The sequence below is a fragment of the Nyctereutes procyonoides genome, unplaced genomic scaffold, assembly GCF_905146905.1.
Source record: "Nyctereutes procyonoides isolate TBG_1078 unplaced genomic scaffold, NYPRO_anot_genome, whole genome shotgun sequence".
NCBI classification, from domain to species: Eukaryota; Metazoa; Chordata; class Mammalia; order Carnivora; family Canidae; genus Nyctereutes; species Nyctereutes procyonoides.
This window is the reverse complement of record NW_026575139.1, coordinates 37,383,710-37,400,297: the sequence shown is the minus strand read 5'-3', so window position 1 is coordinate 37,400,297 and position 16,588 is coordinate 37,383,710. Positions and strand designations below refer to the sequence as shown.

The 16,588-nt window shown below is 35.7% G+C and overlaps 1 protein-coding gene across 2 annotated transcripts in view; it reads left to right on the top strand.

Annotated features, from left to right (window-relative positions):
• The window catches only part of PCNX4 (pecanex 4), a 45,949-nt gene that overhangs the window by 23,967 nt on the left and 5,394 nt on the right, over positions 1-16,588 (top strand). For both annotated transcript variants that reach the window (XM_055303630.1, XM_055303631.1), the window contains 4 exons: positions 131-491; positions 3,384-3,487; positions 7,379-8,412; positions 8,807-8,993. In XM_055303630.1, coding sequence (XP_055159605.1) covers positions 131-491; positions 3,384-3,487; positions 7,379-8,412; positions 8,807-8,993 — 1,686 coding nt within the window. The remainder of the gene's footprint in view (positions 1-130; positions 492-3,383; positions 3,488-7,378; positions 8,413-8,806; positions 8,994-16,588) is intronic.

Here is a 16,588-nt window from a genome sequence, read left to right as displayed (position 1 = left end):
GAATCTCATATAAGGACTATTTCCTCAAAAATGTTACAGCCATAATAAAATTCTACAGTTTTCCTTATATGATCTTGAAAATTCATGAAGTCTTTGAAAATTAAAAAAAATCATTTTTACATTTCTACAGGTTGGTATCATGCGTGATCGTCTGATTCAGTTCATCTCTAAACTACAATTCGCTGTGACTGTACTTTTGGCATCGTGGACTGAGAAAAAACGTCGAAAGTCAACCACCTCTTTATGTATACTCAACATTGTCTTCTTTCCATTCGTGTTGGTCTTCATAGTTTTTTCTACACTACTCTCCTCTCCCTTACTCCCCCTCTTCACCCTTCCTTTGTTCTTGGTGGGCTTTTCCCGACCTATTCAGATTTGGCCAGGAGCAGTGGGCACCACAGCCTGCGTGTGTGCAGATACAGTATACTACTACCAGATGATCCCAAGTTTGACCACTGCATTGCAGTCTGCAATGGCAGCTGGAAGTTTAGGTAAGTACATGGGTTGTGCTTTAAAAATCCTCACTAATGTAAAGTACAAAAACATGAACATAGAGAAAAAGTCTTTTATCCAACCATTATGTAGATTTTAATATTTTTGATATATGGCAGAAGGACTAAATATGAAATAGAAGTATATCTCTTCTTATTTTGAGGTAAATAATATAAAAATAGTAAGAAAAAATTTCATTAAGGTAATTTGACATTTTTTAAAAACATTTCCTTGAATAAAATCAGGTTCTAATCCCACCACTATACCATGAAAACACCTATCTCCCAAAATTTCCATGAATTTATAGGGTGTTCACATCAAGTAGATGCAATGGCTTAGATCCATAAATAGGAAGAATTAGCTTTAATATCAGATTGAAGGGCTTATGAGAGTTTGTTCATATCTTATTAGTTATTGTATAGCAACGTAAGCAGTCTGACAAGGTTACAGGGCAAGATAACAAAAGCTGTGGTCAATGATCGGTAGTCTCCCAAAAATGAAGTACTATGCAAGTATCCATAAGGAAAAATATTTTTGATGAGGATGAACTAATTTTATGAATTAATACTTTCATTGTTTGCCAACTACAAATTCAACTATATTGAACTTCTTGAGGTTAGTTTTAGGTTAGGCACAAGCTGATGACAGTAGTGTGTTGTCTCCTACCATATGCCTTAGCTCTTGAAACTTGTTTCAGAAATCTCCAGTGACATCTTGGCAAACCTATTCCAGGCAGAATAGCAATTTCAAATTGGAATTTTAATGAAATGCTTACTTGGATTGAACTTTTCTAATTATCTATTATCTAAAATATGCTAGGTAATCTAGGAAAAACTTTGTAGTATAAATTCTTTAATGAATAATATTTCTTTCTCAAAGAAAATACCCTTTTAATCTTTTCATCCACTTCTAATTAATGTTTATTATCTAATACTATGCCACTTTTAAAAATACCTGTGGAAAAAAAAATAAAAATAAAAATACCTGTGAGATTTGACTTACATCTGAAGTAATAAATAGGTAGAAATTAATACTTTATAATCAAATCAGTTATACTCACCAAAGAAGTGTGTCATAAAGTTTCCCTGGGGACAAAAAAAAAAAAAACAATGAGATAGCATTTCACATATATCTGGCTGGCAGAAATATAAAAGTTTAAAATTACCAAATACTGGCTAGGGTATGTGGAATGGGAACTTTCATACCCTCCCGGAAGGAAATATAAATTCATAGAACCACCTTGAAGAGTAAATAGTCTGTAGTAAAGGTGTACATATCCCATAACCTAGGGATTTAGCTTTAGGTTCCATAATTCTAATTAGATTCTAATTCTGGAGGAACTTCTTTTTTTTTTATTTTTTTTATTTATGATAGTCAGAGAGAGAGAGAGAGAGGCAGAGACACAGGCAGAGGGAGAAGCAGGCTCCATGCACCGGGAGCCCGACGTGGGATTCGATCCCGGGTCTCCAGGATCGCGCCCTGGGCCAAAGGCAGGCGCCAAACCGCTGCGCCACCCAGGGATCCCTGGAGGAACTTCTACACATGTGGTTTGGGGGTCCCCAAGCCCATATCTAGGTTTGGTGATTCACGAGAGGACTGGCAGAGCTCAATATATCTTTGGACTCACGGCTAAGATTTATTATAACAAAAGGATGCGGAATAAAATCAATGAACAGAAAAGTTAGGTAGAGTAAAACATGGTGCAAGCTTCCAGATGTCCTCTCCCAATAGAATGCCACAGAATGTGCTTAATTCCCCACCCATATGTTGTCACAACTTGTATATATGGTGACTACTAGGAAAGCTTATTTGAGACCCTCTACCTAGCATGTACCAAAATTCCAGACTCCCAGAAGGAAAGCAGGTGTCCAGTATAAACTGTATTGTTTGTACAGGGGGATCCTTGGATGGCTCAGTGATTTAGTGCCTGCTGTCAGCCCAGGGTGTGGTCCTGGAGTCCCAGGATCAAGTCCTACATCGGGCTCCTTGCATGGAGCCTGCTTCTCTCTCTGCCTCTCTCTGTGTCTCTCATAAATAAATAAATAAAATCTTAAAAAAATAATAAACTATTGGTTGTACAAACTGTTTAGGCACAGTGAGACTTTTATCAGGGTCACCACCATCAACCAGCTTTGCAAGTAGGACTTTTAAAGGGTAGCCATCAGTTCTGCTATTTTAACTCTTTACTGTACAGCACATTGTATAAGCAGACTTACACAAAGCTAATCCCTGCAGTATTATTTATGATAGAGAAAAACTGGAAATATAGGAAATATATTGAATGTGCTTTTAACAGTGAAATGAATATTCAAATTAAGCTACAGTCATACAGTGAATTCTCAACTATAGGTACAATGAATAATGAGCTATTTGCAGTCAACAATGGGCAAATCTCAGACACTTAATGTTGAGAGAAAACTAATTTTTTAAAGTTTTTGTACAGTGTGATAGTTAGCATTTAATGTAAATTTTAACACCACAAAACATTTTTATATGCCTCTATAAAAGTGTCCATAATGCTTTAAGTAAATAATTAATGTGAAATTGAGTTTTATACATTTTTTACATTTAATACTTTGATACTTTTAGTATTTTTCCTACTGTATTTAGGATTTTATATAGCAGATTCTACTTGTTTCTCTAGAAAATATATCCTTGAAATTTTATTTATTATCACCTATAGATTTTCTCTTCTGTTCCTGTTCCAGTTCCAGTAAAGAGCTTTAATTTAGCCCCCTGATATGCAATGAATAATTGTTTCTATTCTTGATATAAAGAGAGAATAAAAGGAGCTATGAATCATTCCAAATGTGCTATCAATTTTGAAGATTCACATGGAAAAATAAAACAAGCTTGAATATTACTTACCTTTTTTCTCTAATTTGTTTTAGGTCTCCTCTTACCTGGGTCTCATTACTTGGGCCGTTTTCAGGATCGTTTAATATGGATAATGATTCTAGAATGTGGTTATACGTACTGCTGTATTAACATTAAGGTCATTGTACATTTGAAACCTCTTTCTAGTATTTTTATAGCACGTGTGTAAAATTTTTTTACCTGTTACAGACATATCATACACTTAATATTTCAATTTAAGAGTATCAATTTAAAAAAAAAAGTATCAATTTATCAACCTGTGAAAACACCTAGGGATTTTTAAAGTGTATTTCAATACGCACATGTTGATAGGTAGGCTACTGTTGATTGCATAATAGAGCATAGTAACAAAATACACCTGCCCTCTTTTTGTCCAGTCCTGTTCTTTTTATCCTTATTCAGTTGAGCATCTCAAAAGTGTGACTCAGTAATATTTTTTCACTCCTACATCACGTAAGCATTCTCAATGTAATAAAAAAGCTTATTCTGATCCTTACTCCCCTGCTTCACCCTGTTTTTCTCCTCTTTTTAAAGCAAAATGCCTTAGTAGAATTACTTATAATCAAACATCAAATTTCATTTCTCCCATTTCTCTTCAACTTACCCTAGGTTTTTGACCCTGTTGTCTGTTACTGTACCAAAACTGTCCAAGTTTCCAGTGGCTATCACATTACTAAATCCAGTGACTGGTTCTCAGACCTGGTCTTATTTGACCTGTCTGCAGCATTTGACACAGTGTCTTTTTTTAGCTTATTTCATGGGTCAGTCCTTGTCAGTCTCCTTTAATGGTTCCTTCTCTTTCACTTGACCTCTTTTTTTTTTTTTTTAAGATTTTATTTATATATTTGAGAGACAGCATGAGTGGGGGAGGGGCTGAGGAAGAGAGAGAAGCAGACTCCCTGCTGAGCAGGGAGCTGGATACCAGGCTCCATCCCAGAACCCTGGGATCATGACTTGAGCCCAAAGCAGACACTTAACCAGCTGAGCCACCCAGGTACCTTTCTTGACCTCTTACTTAATATCAGACTGCCCCAGAGCCTGGCAGTCTTTGGTGACAACCCCATACTTCTGGTTGCTCAGCCCCAAAGCATCTGATCTTTAGTCCAGTGATATTTCACTTCTGTTTACTTCATACCCCGCATGCACTCCAACAAGAATCCTGTTGGCTCTGTGTTTAAGCCATATCCTATATCCCACCATTTCTCACCACCCTACAATTAGCTCTCTATCTCTTTCCAGGTAATTGCAATAGCCTCCTAAATGGTCTCCCTGCTTCTTTCTACCTGTGCCTCCCTATGTCTTTTCTCAACTAGTTATCTTTAAAATCTAACTCATATCATGTCAATTCTCTACTCAAAACCATACAGTGTATCTCTTTTTTTTTTTTTTTTTATTCAGAGTAAAAGCCAAGGGCCCTGGATGGTCAGGCTCTCTATTTCCTCTTGGCCTCATCTTACTACTTGAATCTTGAATCTTCTCTACTCCAGCCTACTGGCTCTTCTCTCTACCTTGAACACCCCTCCTTCACATAAGCACACAGCTAACTCCCTTACCACCTTCAAGTCTTTCTCAAATGTCACCTTCTCAGTGAGATCTACTAGGGCTATCCTATTTAAAATTGTATTCCCACACCCATCCTGGCACTCCCAGTCATCTTTGGCTTGCTTTACTTTTTCTTTATTTTTATAGCACTTATACCTTCTAACAAACTATATAATTATTATTTTCATTGTTGATTGTCTGTGTCCCCTTTACTCTCTAATGTAAATGTCACAAGGGCAGGGCTCTCTGAAGAGACATATCCTAAGCCCCTGGAACAGTGTCTGGCACATAATAGGCCCTTGATAAATATTTGTTGAATGAATAGTGGTGAATGAATGAATGTTTTGTCTTAGCACCAACAGGATAAAATTGCTGGTGACTGAAAAGCTTTTTCTTTTGCCCAGTGGTTCTCTAAATTAAGCTCCCTAGATTAGTAATACTAACATCTCCTGGAACTTATTAGAAATGGACATTCTTGGGCACCACTTCAGACCTACTGAATCAGAAACAAGAAGGGGGGGCCCGACAGTCTGTTTTAACTGCCCTCCAGTGGTTCTGACTTACCTAAAGTTTGAGAACCTAGTCTAACCTGTACAGGTAAGAGAAGGCAAAAACTCATGCAAAATATTGAGGACATACTGCTTCATTTAGGCTGTATTTTTAAAATGGTATGTTTAATAATACCAAATAATGTGGATCCTTTATTGATCTTTTGTGCTCTGTCATATATGTAAAGATTACACTTTTTTGATGACATACTTTTTTCTTTTTCATTTATTTGGACACAAGGTGGCTTAGCAATATCATCTTACCAATATTTATTTATTGTATGCTTTAAAGTTTACAAAGCACTTTTTAAAAAATTATTTTTTAGAAAGAGATTGTTAGAGGGGAGGGGCAGAGGGAGAAGTAAAGAAAGAATCTTAAGCAGGCTCCACGCCCAGCATGGAGCCCTTGTAGTGGGGCTAGATCTCAGGACCCTGAGGTCATGACCTGAGCCGAAATCTAGAGTCCAAGGCTTAACTGATGAAGCCACCCAGGCACCCCAACAAGGCACTTTTATTACTTAAATCTTCACAACCCTATGTGCAAGGATTAGTTTTCTTTGAAAGAGAAAGAAAAGGATTCTCTGGATAAGTGATCTACTCATGATTATGTACTAACACCTGGTAAAGCCATGATTTAAAAATGGCTTCTGATGTCACATTCCCGACTCACTGCTTGGATCCTAATACAGCCTGACAGCATTGTCTTTTATTAAAGGCACTGGTAATTTTGTGAATATGTGTAAATAAATGAACAATGGTAGCAATAATAACAGAAAACAGTGACCTGGTTCATCCTCTTCAAGTGGTTCCTTGTAGAGAAGTAACAAAAATGTGTTTAAAATTCACATAAAAACACATTCAGGGGTCCTGGGTGACGCAGTTGGTTGGGCATCAGAGTTGGTTTTGGCTCATGTCATGATCTTGGGATCATGCGATTGAGCCCCCACATTGGGCTCCACACTGGGTGCAGAGTCTACTTGGTACTGTCTCCTCTCCCTTTACTCCTCCCTCCCTTCAAATGAATGGATACATCTTTAAAAAGGAAATAAATAAGGGGATCCCTGGGTGGCTCCGCGGTTTATTGCCTGCCTTCAGCCCAGGGCGTAATCTTGGAGTTCCGGGATCAGGTCCTGCGTCAGACTCCCTGCATGGAGCCTGCTTCTCCCTCTGCCTGTGTCTCTGCCTCTCTCTCTGTCTCTCATGAATAAATAAATAAAGTCTTTTAAAAAAAATAAAAAGGAAATAAGTAAAAAGTAAATAAAAACACATCCATAATATTCATTCTGTCAGCATATATTTGCTACATACCTATTGTGTGCCAAGTACTGGTTTAGACATTGCAGGTATAGTATCCAAAAGAGAGCTGCTTTATGGAGTTTACATTATAGTTAGATGAGACAGGCAGTAACCAAATACATAAATCTATATGATGATGATGATGATGATGTTATAATTAAAAACTGGAACAGGAAAATGAGTAAATCATTGTGGCATATCCATACAGTAGAATAATGCTTTCATATAAAGTAGGATAAAAAACTGTATATGCTATATAATTCCAATTTTACCTCTTACCCTCCAAAAAAATTTTATATTAAAAAGTTTTTTGTAAGTGTGATTTGACCTTGACTATACATATAGTCATTCAAAATTGCAGTCATAGTCAATTAAATTGTTTTGGTAATTTCTAGTGGCATTTCTATAATTTCTTTTAAAATAGCATTTTTCATCTGTATGCAACATCAAGTGTGTTTAAGTGGCAATAAGTTTGAGTAAAGGTATAGTTCTTGAGTTAAATAAATTTTTTTGCGTTTTCTATATTTTAATTATAATCCAGTATGTGGGCACATACAAAAGTAGTTGCTTTTCTCTGTGTAATAAGTGATCATAAACTGAAGTACTTTTTATTTCCTGTTTAGGGGTTAGAATTGCAAGAGACGTCCTGTCATACTGCTGAAGCTCAAAGAGTTGATGAAGTTTTTCAAAGTGCCTTTGAACAAGAATCTTCAAGAATATGTTCTATTAATGAACACTTTGGAAATGTCTTGACACCTTGTACTGTTTTGCCAGTAAAACTCTATTCTGATGCCAGGAATGTTCTATCTGGCATAATCGATTCTCATGACAATTTAAAAGAATTTAATGGTGACCTTATTAAAGTACTTGTGTGGATACTTGTTCAGTACTGCTCCAGAAGACCCAACGTGCAGGAGGTTGTTCACAAAATGGAAAATAAAGGGAAAGCATCCCCAATAATCCTGCCTGCTTTGACTGCTTCACTACAAACCCAATCGCCAGAAGACACAGATAGTTTAAATTCAGAAATTTTGGATGACTGGTCTGATGATAATATTTTTGGCGATGAGCCAACTATCAAAAAAGGAAAAGAAAAAGATCAATTAAAGGTTGTACCAGATATAAATTTGCCTATTCCAGGATCACTAGAAGCACAGGAGGTTGGCGATCATTTTTTAGGCACAGTTCCTGAAAGCAGTCTTTACAAGTCAGTTATATTGGGATACCCTGTGGTTGACAAAGGAAAACCAAAAGATATGGCATATATCCCTCTCCTGGAGTTCAGTTGTTCTCATTCTCACTTGTTAAGCTTACCTGAAGAGTGGACATCTAATTGTTTGCCTAATTCCAAAATGAGGGAGATGAGCTCATTATTTCCAGAAGAGTGGTATCAATTTGTTTTAAGGCAGTTGGAATGTTTTCATTCAGAAGAAAATGCCTCAAATGTACTGGAAGAAATTGCAAAGGACAAAGTTTTAAAAGACTTTTATGTTCATGCAGTAATGACTTGTTATTTTAGTTTATTTGGAGTAGATAATATGGTTCCCAGTCCTGGTCATTTATTGAGAGTTTACAGTGGTGTTTTGCCTTGGTCTCTTGCCTTGGATTGGCTCACAGAAAAGCCAGAACTGTTCCAACTAGCACTGAAAGCTTTCAGGTAATTCATTTTGATTATATGTAAATTACTGGTAGAAAATACTGATTTTTTTAAAATAACCTAGAAGGAGATACTTCATTTCTAACTTTCAGAAATAATCACTTTCCTAAAAATGGGGAAAAAGATGCTTAGCATGTACAGTGATTATATCAAGAGTACATTTTAATTTCGACTTCTTTTTATTTTGTTTATGTGGAGAACCTGTTTTTCATATGACTTAATGTATTCACTTTCACTTCACTCCATCATTCTCCTTGATCTTTTTATCTGAAATATGTATGATTTCAGTGCAGTGTCTTAAAAATATTGATTGAACAAAATCTATTTCACCTATAAGGTTGATTTTATAAATTTTATTAAAAATTCTAAAATTCTTTGTTTCTCCATTTTTAAGGTATACTCTGAAATTAATGATTGATAAAGCAAGTTTAGGTTCATTAGAAGACTTTAAAGAGCTGACTAATTGCCTTGAAGAATATGAAACTGACTGGTACATTGGTTTGGTATCTGATGAAAAGTGGAAGGAAGCAGTTTTACAAGAAAAACCATACTTGTTTTCTCTGGGATATGACCCTAATATGGTAAGGTTAAAAATGTGTTTTTAAACATTTTTGTATATTAACAGAAATCAGTTATAAAGTATTTGAACTAGTTGATAGAGATACAACATTCTGGGTATGGATATATTAATTATCTTGTTAAGGCATTTGCAACCGTGACTTTATGGCCAACATAGTACAATCCTAGAATGACTATTTACTTTTGGAAACGTAATGTGAGCCAATTAAAAATGTGTAGCCATTGTGTAATAACTGACCTATAAGATAGCCAAGTAAACTTAATTTCTTAAATTGCTATAACATATTTGACTACATGGATTATATTCCTATGCCAAATTTGAGTCATGACTTATCATTTTGGACTTGACTCCTAGAAGAAAAATTAATTTATAAGTGGCAGAGTATTTCTTTTGCTGACTTCTATGTTATATTTTTTTTCTATTTTTTATTTGAAGCAACTCTGACCTGTGAAAAATCAGAGACTCCGGGAGTTTTGTTTTGTTTTTTTTTAGATTTTATTTATTTATTCATGAGACAGAGAGAGAGAGAGACAGGCAGAGAGAAGCAGGCTTCATGCAGGGAGCCTGATGTGGGACATGATCCCGGGAGTCCAGGATCACGCCCTGGGCCGAAGGCAGGCGCTAAACCACTGAGCCACCTAGGATCCCCAGGAGTTTCTTTTTTTTTAAAGAAATTAGTGGTTCTTCTCATTACATTTAAAATGTCATCAAGTGTGCACAATGTGATTCAATGTTATAAGCTCATTATAGGTTTCATATCTGGTATTGCAGCTTGAGGAGCTCCACAGATGTGCTCTCCATCAAAAATAATGAAAGTTATTTTTTTTAAGGTTTTATTTATTTCAGATAGCGAGAGAGAGAAAAAGAACAAGCAGTGGGGAGAGGGAGAAGTAGGCTCCCCACTGAGCAGGGAGCCTGACATGGAGCTTGATCTCAGGACCCTGAGATCACAACCTGAGCTGAAGGCAGACACTTAACGGACTGAGCCACCCAGGCACCCAAAAGTTATTTTTAAAAAACAACCATTTAAAGACTTGGAATGGTCCTCAGGGCATATGCAAATGAAGAAACATTTATTCAAGAGTTTCAACTAAAACCCAGTAAGAAGAGTGAGGGACTGCAGTATTTGAACCAAGACCCATTCCTTCCCAACTTAAGACAGAAATTCCACCCAGACTGATATGAACAAGAAGAGTTCCCCCTCACTTCAGCTCCTATCTAGTTGGAGGACTGTTTTCCTGGGAGAGTCAGGGCTTCGGCGTTTCCTATCTTAGCTGCCTGTTGTGAGGTTAGATTCTGAGCATGTATAGTTAAGAGGTGAGAATTCCTTTTTGGCCACCCCATCACTTTGGGTGGAGACTTTACCCTGTATTTGGTGCCACTGAGAATAATGGGGCCCTGGCCACCCTTACCTCCTTGGAAGGTGGAGGTTCCACACTGGGAGAGGCAAGCCAAGAAGGCCTGAGGTACTGCTCCCCTTCTGCCTCCTAAAGCAGAGGTGTCTCTCAGAGAGAAGCATGCCATTGTCTCATCCCCAGATACAGAGCTCTGGCTCAGAGATTTTGCCCAGTGGGAGAAGCAGACCATTGAAAAAGAGAACTCTAAATTTCTCCCACAGAAAATTAGTTTATTTGCAGCAGTATGTATACATTGACACCTAAGATGCTCTCAAAAACAATGGAGCTTATGGTAAAAAGTAATTAAGGGGCTGCGGGTAAATTTGTTAGAGACATAAACTGAACTTTAGGCTGAATAGGTAAATAGATCCAGGGAAAGAATCCATAGAGAAGAGCCCTCCTGGGGTCAAAAGTGTCCATGTTTAATTGGATCAGTCTATAAAACAATTTACTTCCCAGGTCATTGTTGAAAACAAAGCAACCACCTGGCAATCATTGGAGCTTAGCAGTTGAGTGTGAGCAATTATAGATGAAGAGAGCCCTGCTAAAACCACTGCCATCTCATCGTAATTGTGAACATTCACAAGGCTGCAGTCCCTGAGGAACTACATCAGAGGCTTCATACTTGTTGGGAAGGTTAGGGATTAATTTCACTAAAGTCATCCAGCCACTTACTAAACTAACAAGCAAATAAATAACAAGCCCTAGGATAAGGGACAGGGGGGCAAGGTTCAATGCTCAGAATTGCAGTGGTGTTACATAAAATATCCAGCACGAATTATAAGACATAAGAAACAGGAAAGTCAGATCCATGCACCAGGGAGGGGGTATTGCCTATGAGTGACTAAGATGTCAGATTTAACAAAGATTTCAAAGTAGCCATTATAAAAATGTTCAAAGGGCTGAAAGAAACCATACTTAAAGAAGAAAATAAAGTAGGCAACAAAGTGGATATAGAAGGAAAGTACCTCAATAATAAGGCCATATATGACAGCCCACTGCCAGCTTCATACTCCATGGTGAAAAGCTGAAAGCCTTTTCTCTAAGATTAGGAATAAGATAAGGATACCCACTCTTACATAGTATCAGAAGTCCTGCCCCAGCAATGAGGCAAGAAAAAGAAATAGTCATCCAGTTTGGAAAGGAAGAAGTAAAAGTGTCACTGTTTGCAGATGACATGATATTATGTATAGGAAGTCCTAAGTACTCTACTAAAAAACTTAGAAATAATAGGCAAATTTAGTAAAGTTGCAGGATACAAAATCAATATACAAAAATTATTGTGTTTCTATACATTAATAGCAGGCTATCAGAAAGGGAAGCTAAAACAAGTTACAATTGCATCAAAAAAAATAAAATGCCTTGGCGTAAATTTAACCAAGGAAGTAAAAGACCTGTACATCGAAAACTATAATACATTGATTAAAGAAATTTAAGAAGACACAAATAAATGGAAAGATGGATTGGAAGAATTAGTACTATTAAAATGTGCATACTACCCAAAGCAGTCTACAGATTCATTGCAATACCTATCAAAATTCCAGTGGCACTTTTCACAGAAATAGAACAGACAATCCAAAATTTGTATGGAGACACAAAAGACCCCAAATACCCAAAGCAATCCTGAGAAAGACCAAAGTTGAAGGTGTCATTCTTCCTGATTTCAGTGCATTTTTGTGTCTATATCACATAGAAAGGTGTATTTGCCAATAATTGCAGAATGGAAGTCAGCGGAAGCACAGCTATACTAAGCAAAAGAAATGATTCCAGATGGTAACTTGAATCCATAGGAGTAAAAGAGAACCAGAAATAATAAATAAAAAGTTAATGTAGCAAAAGCAATAAATATATACTTGTTTTCTTCTCAGTTTCTTTAAAAGATATAAAAGTATGTAAAATAATTATAACAATATACTATTGGGTTTGTAACATTAAAGATGTAATATGTATAACAATACCACAAAAAGTGGCAAAAGGAGAATAGAACTATACAGGATTATTTTTTATATATCTCACCAAAAAGTATAAACTAATGCTGATTCTAATAAGTTATTCATGGCAAGCCCTAGAGCAACCACTGAGGAAATAGTTTTAAGTGAAAAAATCAGGGCAAAAAAAAAAGAAAAAAGAAAAAAAAAAAAATCAGGGCAGCCGGGTGGCTCAGCGGTTTAGCGCCGCCTTCAGCCCAGGGCCTGATGCTGGAGTCCCGGGATCGAGTCCCAAGTCAGGCTCCCTGCATGGAGCCTGCTTCTCCCTCTGCGTGTGTCTCTGCCTCTCTCTCTGTGTGCCTCTCATAAATAAATAAGTAAAATCTTAAAAAATAAATCATTAAAGAAATTAAACTTCTGCATTAGAGGATATTCACTTAAGGCAAAAGAAAGCCGTAAAGGAGGAATAGAGGGATAAAGATGAGATTAGAAGACAAAAGGAAAATGACAGACTTAAATCCAGCTATATCAATAGTAACTAACATTAAAAGATTAAACAGTTGAAAGAGATTGTCAGACTGGATAAAAAAAAAAAAAACCGAAAGTAAAAAGGTGAAAAAGATATATCAGGCAAGCAGCAACAAGAAAACTGAAGTATCTAGACTACTGTCAGAAGATAATAAACTTTAAGAAGGGTACATGATGTAATGAGCTCTGGGTTTTACACGCAACTGATAAATTATTGAACACATCTGAAACTAAGGGTGTACTATATATTGGCTAATTGAATTTAAGTTAAATAAAGAATAAAATAATAGACTTTGAAACAAAAAAAATGTTACTAGAGAATAAGAGGGACATTTTATAGTGATAAAAGTGTCAGTCCTGTTCAGTGGAGCTAAATGAATCATCAAAATCTATGAGGCAAAATTGACAGAAATGAATAGAGAAATAGAAAATTCAGCAATAATAATTTAAGATTTCAAAACCCTACTTTCAGTCATGGATAGAACAAGTAGGCAGATCAGCAGAAAAATACTTGAACAATGCTATAAACCTGTAACAGCAGACAAACATCTATTTAATATTCCACCTAAATACAGTAGAATATGCATTTTTCTGAAGTGTACATGGAACAATCTCCAGGATAAATCATATACTAAGACATAAAACAAAATACATTTCAAAGGATTGAAATTCTACAAAGGTTATCCTCTGACCAAAAGAAAATGAAATTAAAAATCAGTAAGAGGAAGAAATTTAGGAAACTTACAGATATATGGAAATCACAACATGTGCCAAGTCACCAGTGGTCAAAGAAAAAATTAGAATATACCAAGAGATAAATGACAATGAAGAAGACACAGTATACCAAAACCTGTAAGAGGCAATTAAAGCAGTCTTTAGAACAAAATTTGTAGCTTTAAAATGCCTATTTAAAAAGAAGAAAGATTTCAAATCAATAACTTAACTTTCCACCTTATAACACTTCTGGAAAAAGAGGAAACTAAAAGCATACAGAAGAAAAATTAATAAAGATAAGAAAGGTGATTATGAAATACAAAAAAAGGGAACATTACTACTGACCTTATAAGAATAAAAATGATGATCAAGGAATACTGTGAACACTTGTATGCCAGTGAATTATATAACTTAGATGAAATGTACATATTCCTACAAATACAAACTACTGAAACTGATTCAAGAAGAAGTAATCTGAACAGACCTATAACAAGTAATAATCAAAATACTAACCGTAAAGAAAATCTGAGAACTAGATGGCTTTGTTACATAGTTCTACCAAATATTTTAAAGAATAGTACCAGTTCTTCAAAAACTCTTACAAAAAAATAGAAGAAAAAGGAGCACTTACCAACACATTCTATGAAGCCTGCATTACCCTGATACCAAAAGCATTAAAGACATTAAAATGTCTTTAATGTCACATAAAGACATTACAAGGAGAGAAAACTACAGACTAATATCTCTTATCAATATGGATGTAAAAATCTGTAACAAAATAATAGCAAACTGAGTCCACCAACATATAAACAGAATGAGACACCATGACAAAGTGGTATTTATCCCAGGAATGTGGGGTTTCTTTAACATCCAAAAATCAATTACTGTAATATACCATATCAATTGAATAAAAAAAACTGTGTAGTCATTTCAGTAGATACAGAAAAAGCATTTGACAAAATCCAATACCTTTCATACTAAAAACACTTAAATTAGGAATAGAAAGGAGCTTCCTCAATTTGATAAAGATATCTATGAAAAACCCACAGTTAACATTCATACTTATGAAAGGCTGAATGCTTTCCTTAAGATCAGTAATAAGACAAGGATTTTATTCATCATTTTTATTAAACATTATACTAGAGATTCTAGCCAAAGTAATAAAGCAAGGAAAAAAATACTCAGATTGGAAAGGAAGAAGTAAAGTTATCTCTATTCACAGATAACATGATCTTGCATATAGAAAATCTAAGGAATTCTCTAAAAAACTTAAAACTAATTAGTTCAGCATGGTTACAGGTTACAAGATAAACATACAAAAATCTGTTGTATTTGCATACACTAGGAATGAACAATCCAAAAATGAAGTTAAAACAATTCTACTTAATAGCATCAAAAAGAATAAAATACTTAGGAAGAAATTTAACAAGAAAAGCACAAAACTTACTCTCTGAAAACTGTAAAACGTTGGAAGAAATAAAGATTTAATAAAATGGAAAAACAACTGACGTTCGTGCTTCAAAATGATATGATGGCAATACTCCCCATTTGATTCACAGATTTGGTACAGTCCCTATCAGAATCTCAGCTGGCCTTTTTGTGAAATTGTCAAGCTGATTTTAAAATTCATAGGAATTTCAAACCTGTTCAACAAGTGGTATTGAGACAGTCACATTCAAAGAATGCCATTGGACTCTGTAGTAGTTTCCAGAGCTGCTGCAACAAATTACTGCAAACTGAGTGGCTTGAAACAACAAAAATTTATTCTCTCACAATTCTGGACGTCAAAAACCTGAAATCAAGATGCCATCAGGGCCACACTCTGTCCAGAGATGTTAGGGAAGAATCTTGCTTCTTCCAGCTGCTGGTGACCTCTCACATTCCTTGGCTTGTGTCAGCATAACTCCAATCACTGCTTCTGTCTTCACATGGCTGCCTTTTCTATATACCCCATGTCAGTTCTCCCATCCCTTTCTAAGGGTATCAACCACTGGATTTAAGATGACCTAAATTCAGAATGATCTTAACTCAAGATTCTTAATTACATCAGCAAAGACATAGTCCAAATAAAATTTACAGCTACCATTAGGACTGGGATATGTCTTCTTTAAGTTATAGTATTCAGCCAACTGCAGACCCTTACTTCATACTATATTCAAAAATGAACTCAAAGACCTAAATATAAGAGCTAACACTATAAAAATCTTAGAAGAGAACATAGGAGTAGATCTTTATATCTCAAATATGGCCTTGGATTCTGAGATATAACACCAAAGGCATGAAAACAAAACAAAAATAGATAAATAGGACTTCATCTAGAGTAAAAAAAAACCTTTGTGCTTTAAAAGATACAATCAGAGGCACCTGGGTGGCTCAGTAGGGTAAGCATCTGCCTTTGGCTCAGGTCATGATCTCAGGATCCTGGGAATGAGCCCCACATCAGGCTTCTTGCTTGGTGAGGAGCCTGCTTCTCCATCTCCCTCTGCCTGCCACTCCCCCTGCTTATGCTCTCTCTCTCTGTCAAGTAAATAAATAAAATCTTTAAAAAAAAATACAATCAAGAAAGCGAAAAGACAACTCACAGAAAGGGAAAAATATTTGCATATATCTGATAAGGAACTTGTTACTAGAATATTCTAAGAACTCTTAAAACTCAATAATAAAAGGGCATTTTTATTTAAAATATGAGCAAAGTATCTCTATAGATAATCTATTCAAAGGAGATAATACAAATGGGCAAAAATAAGCCCATGAAAAGATGTTGAACATCATTTGGCATAAGAGAAATGCAAACCAAAACCACGTTGATATATCACTTCATATAGGACATACTATGATGGCTGGAATTAAAAAAGCAGATAAGTATTGGTGAGGATATGGAGAATTAGAACCCTAATATAGTGCTGGCAGAATCATTTTACATTTTGGCAGTTTCTTAAATGATTAAACTTAGAGTTACCATATGACTCAATTCTATTCCTAAGTACACATACACCCAAGAGGAATGAAAGCATAGTTCCACATAGAAA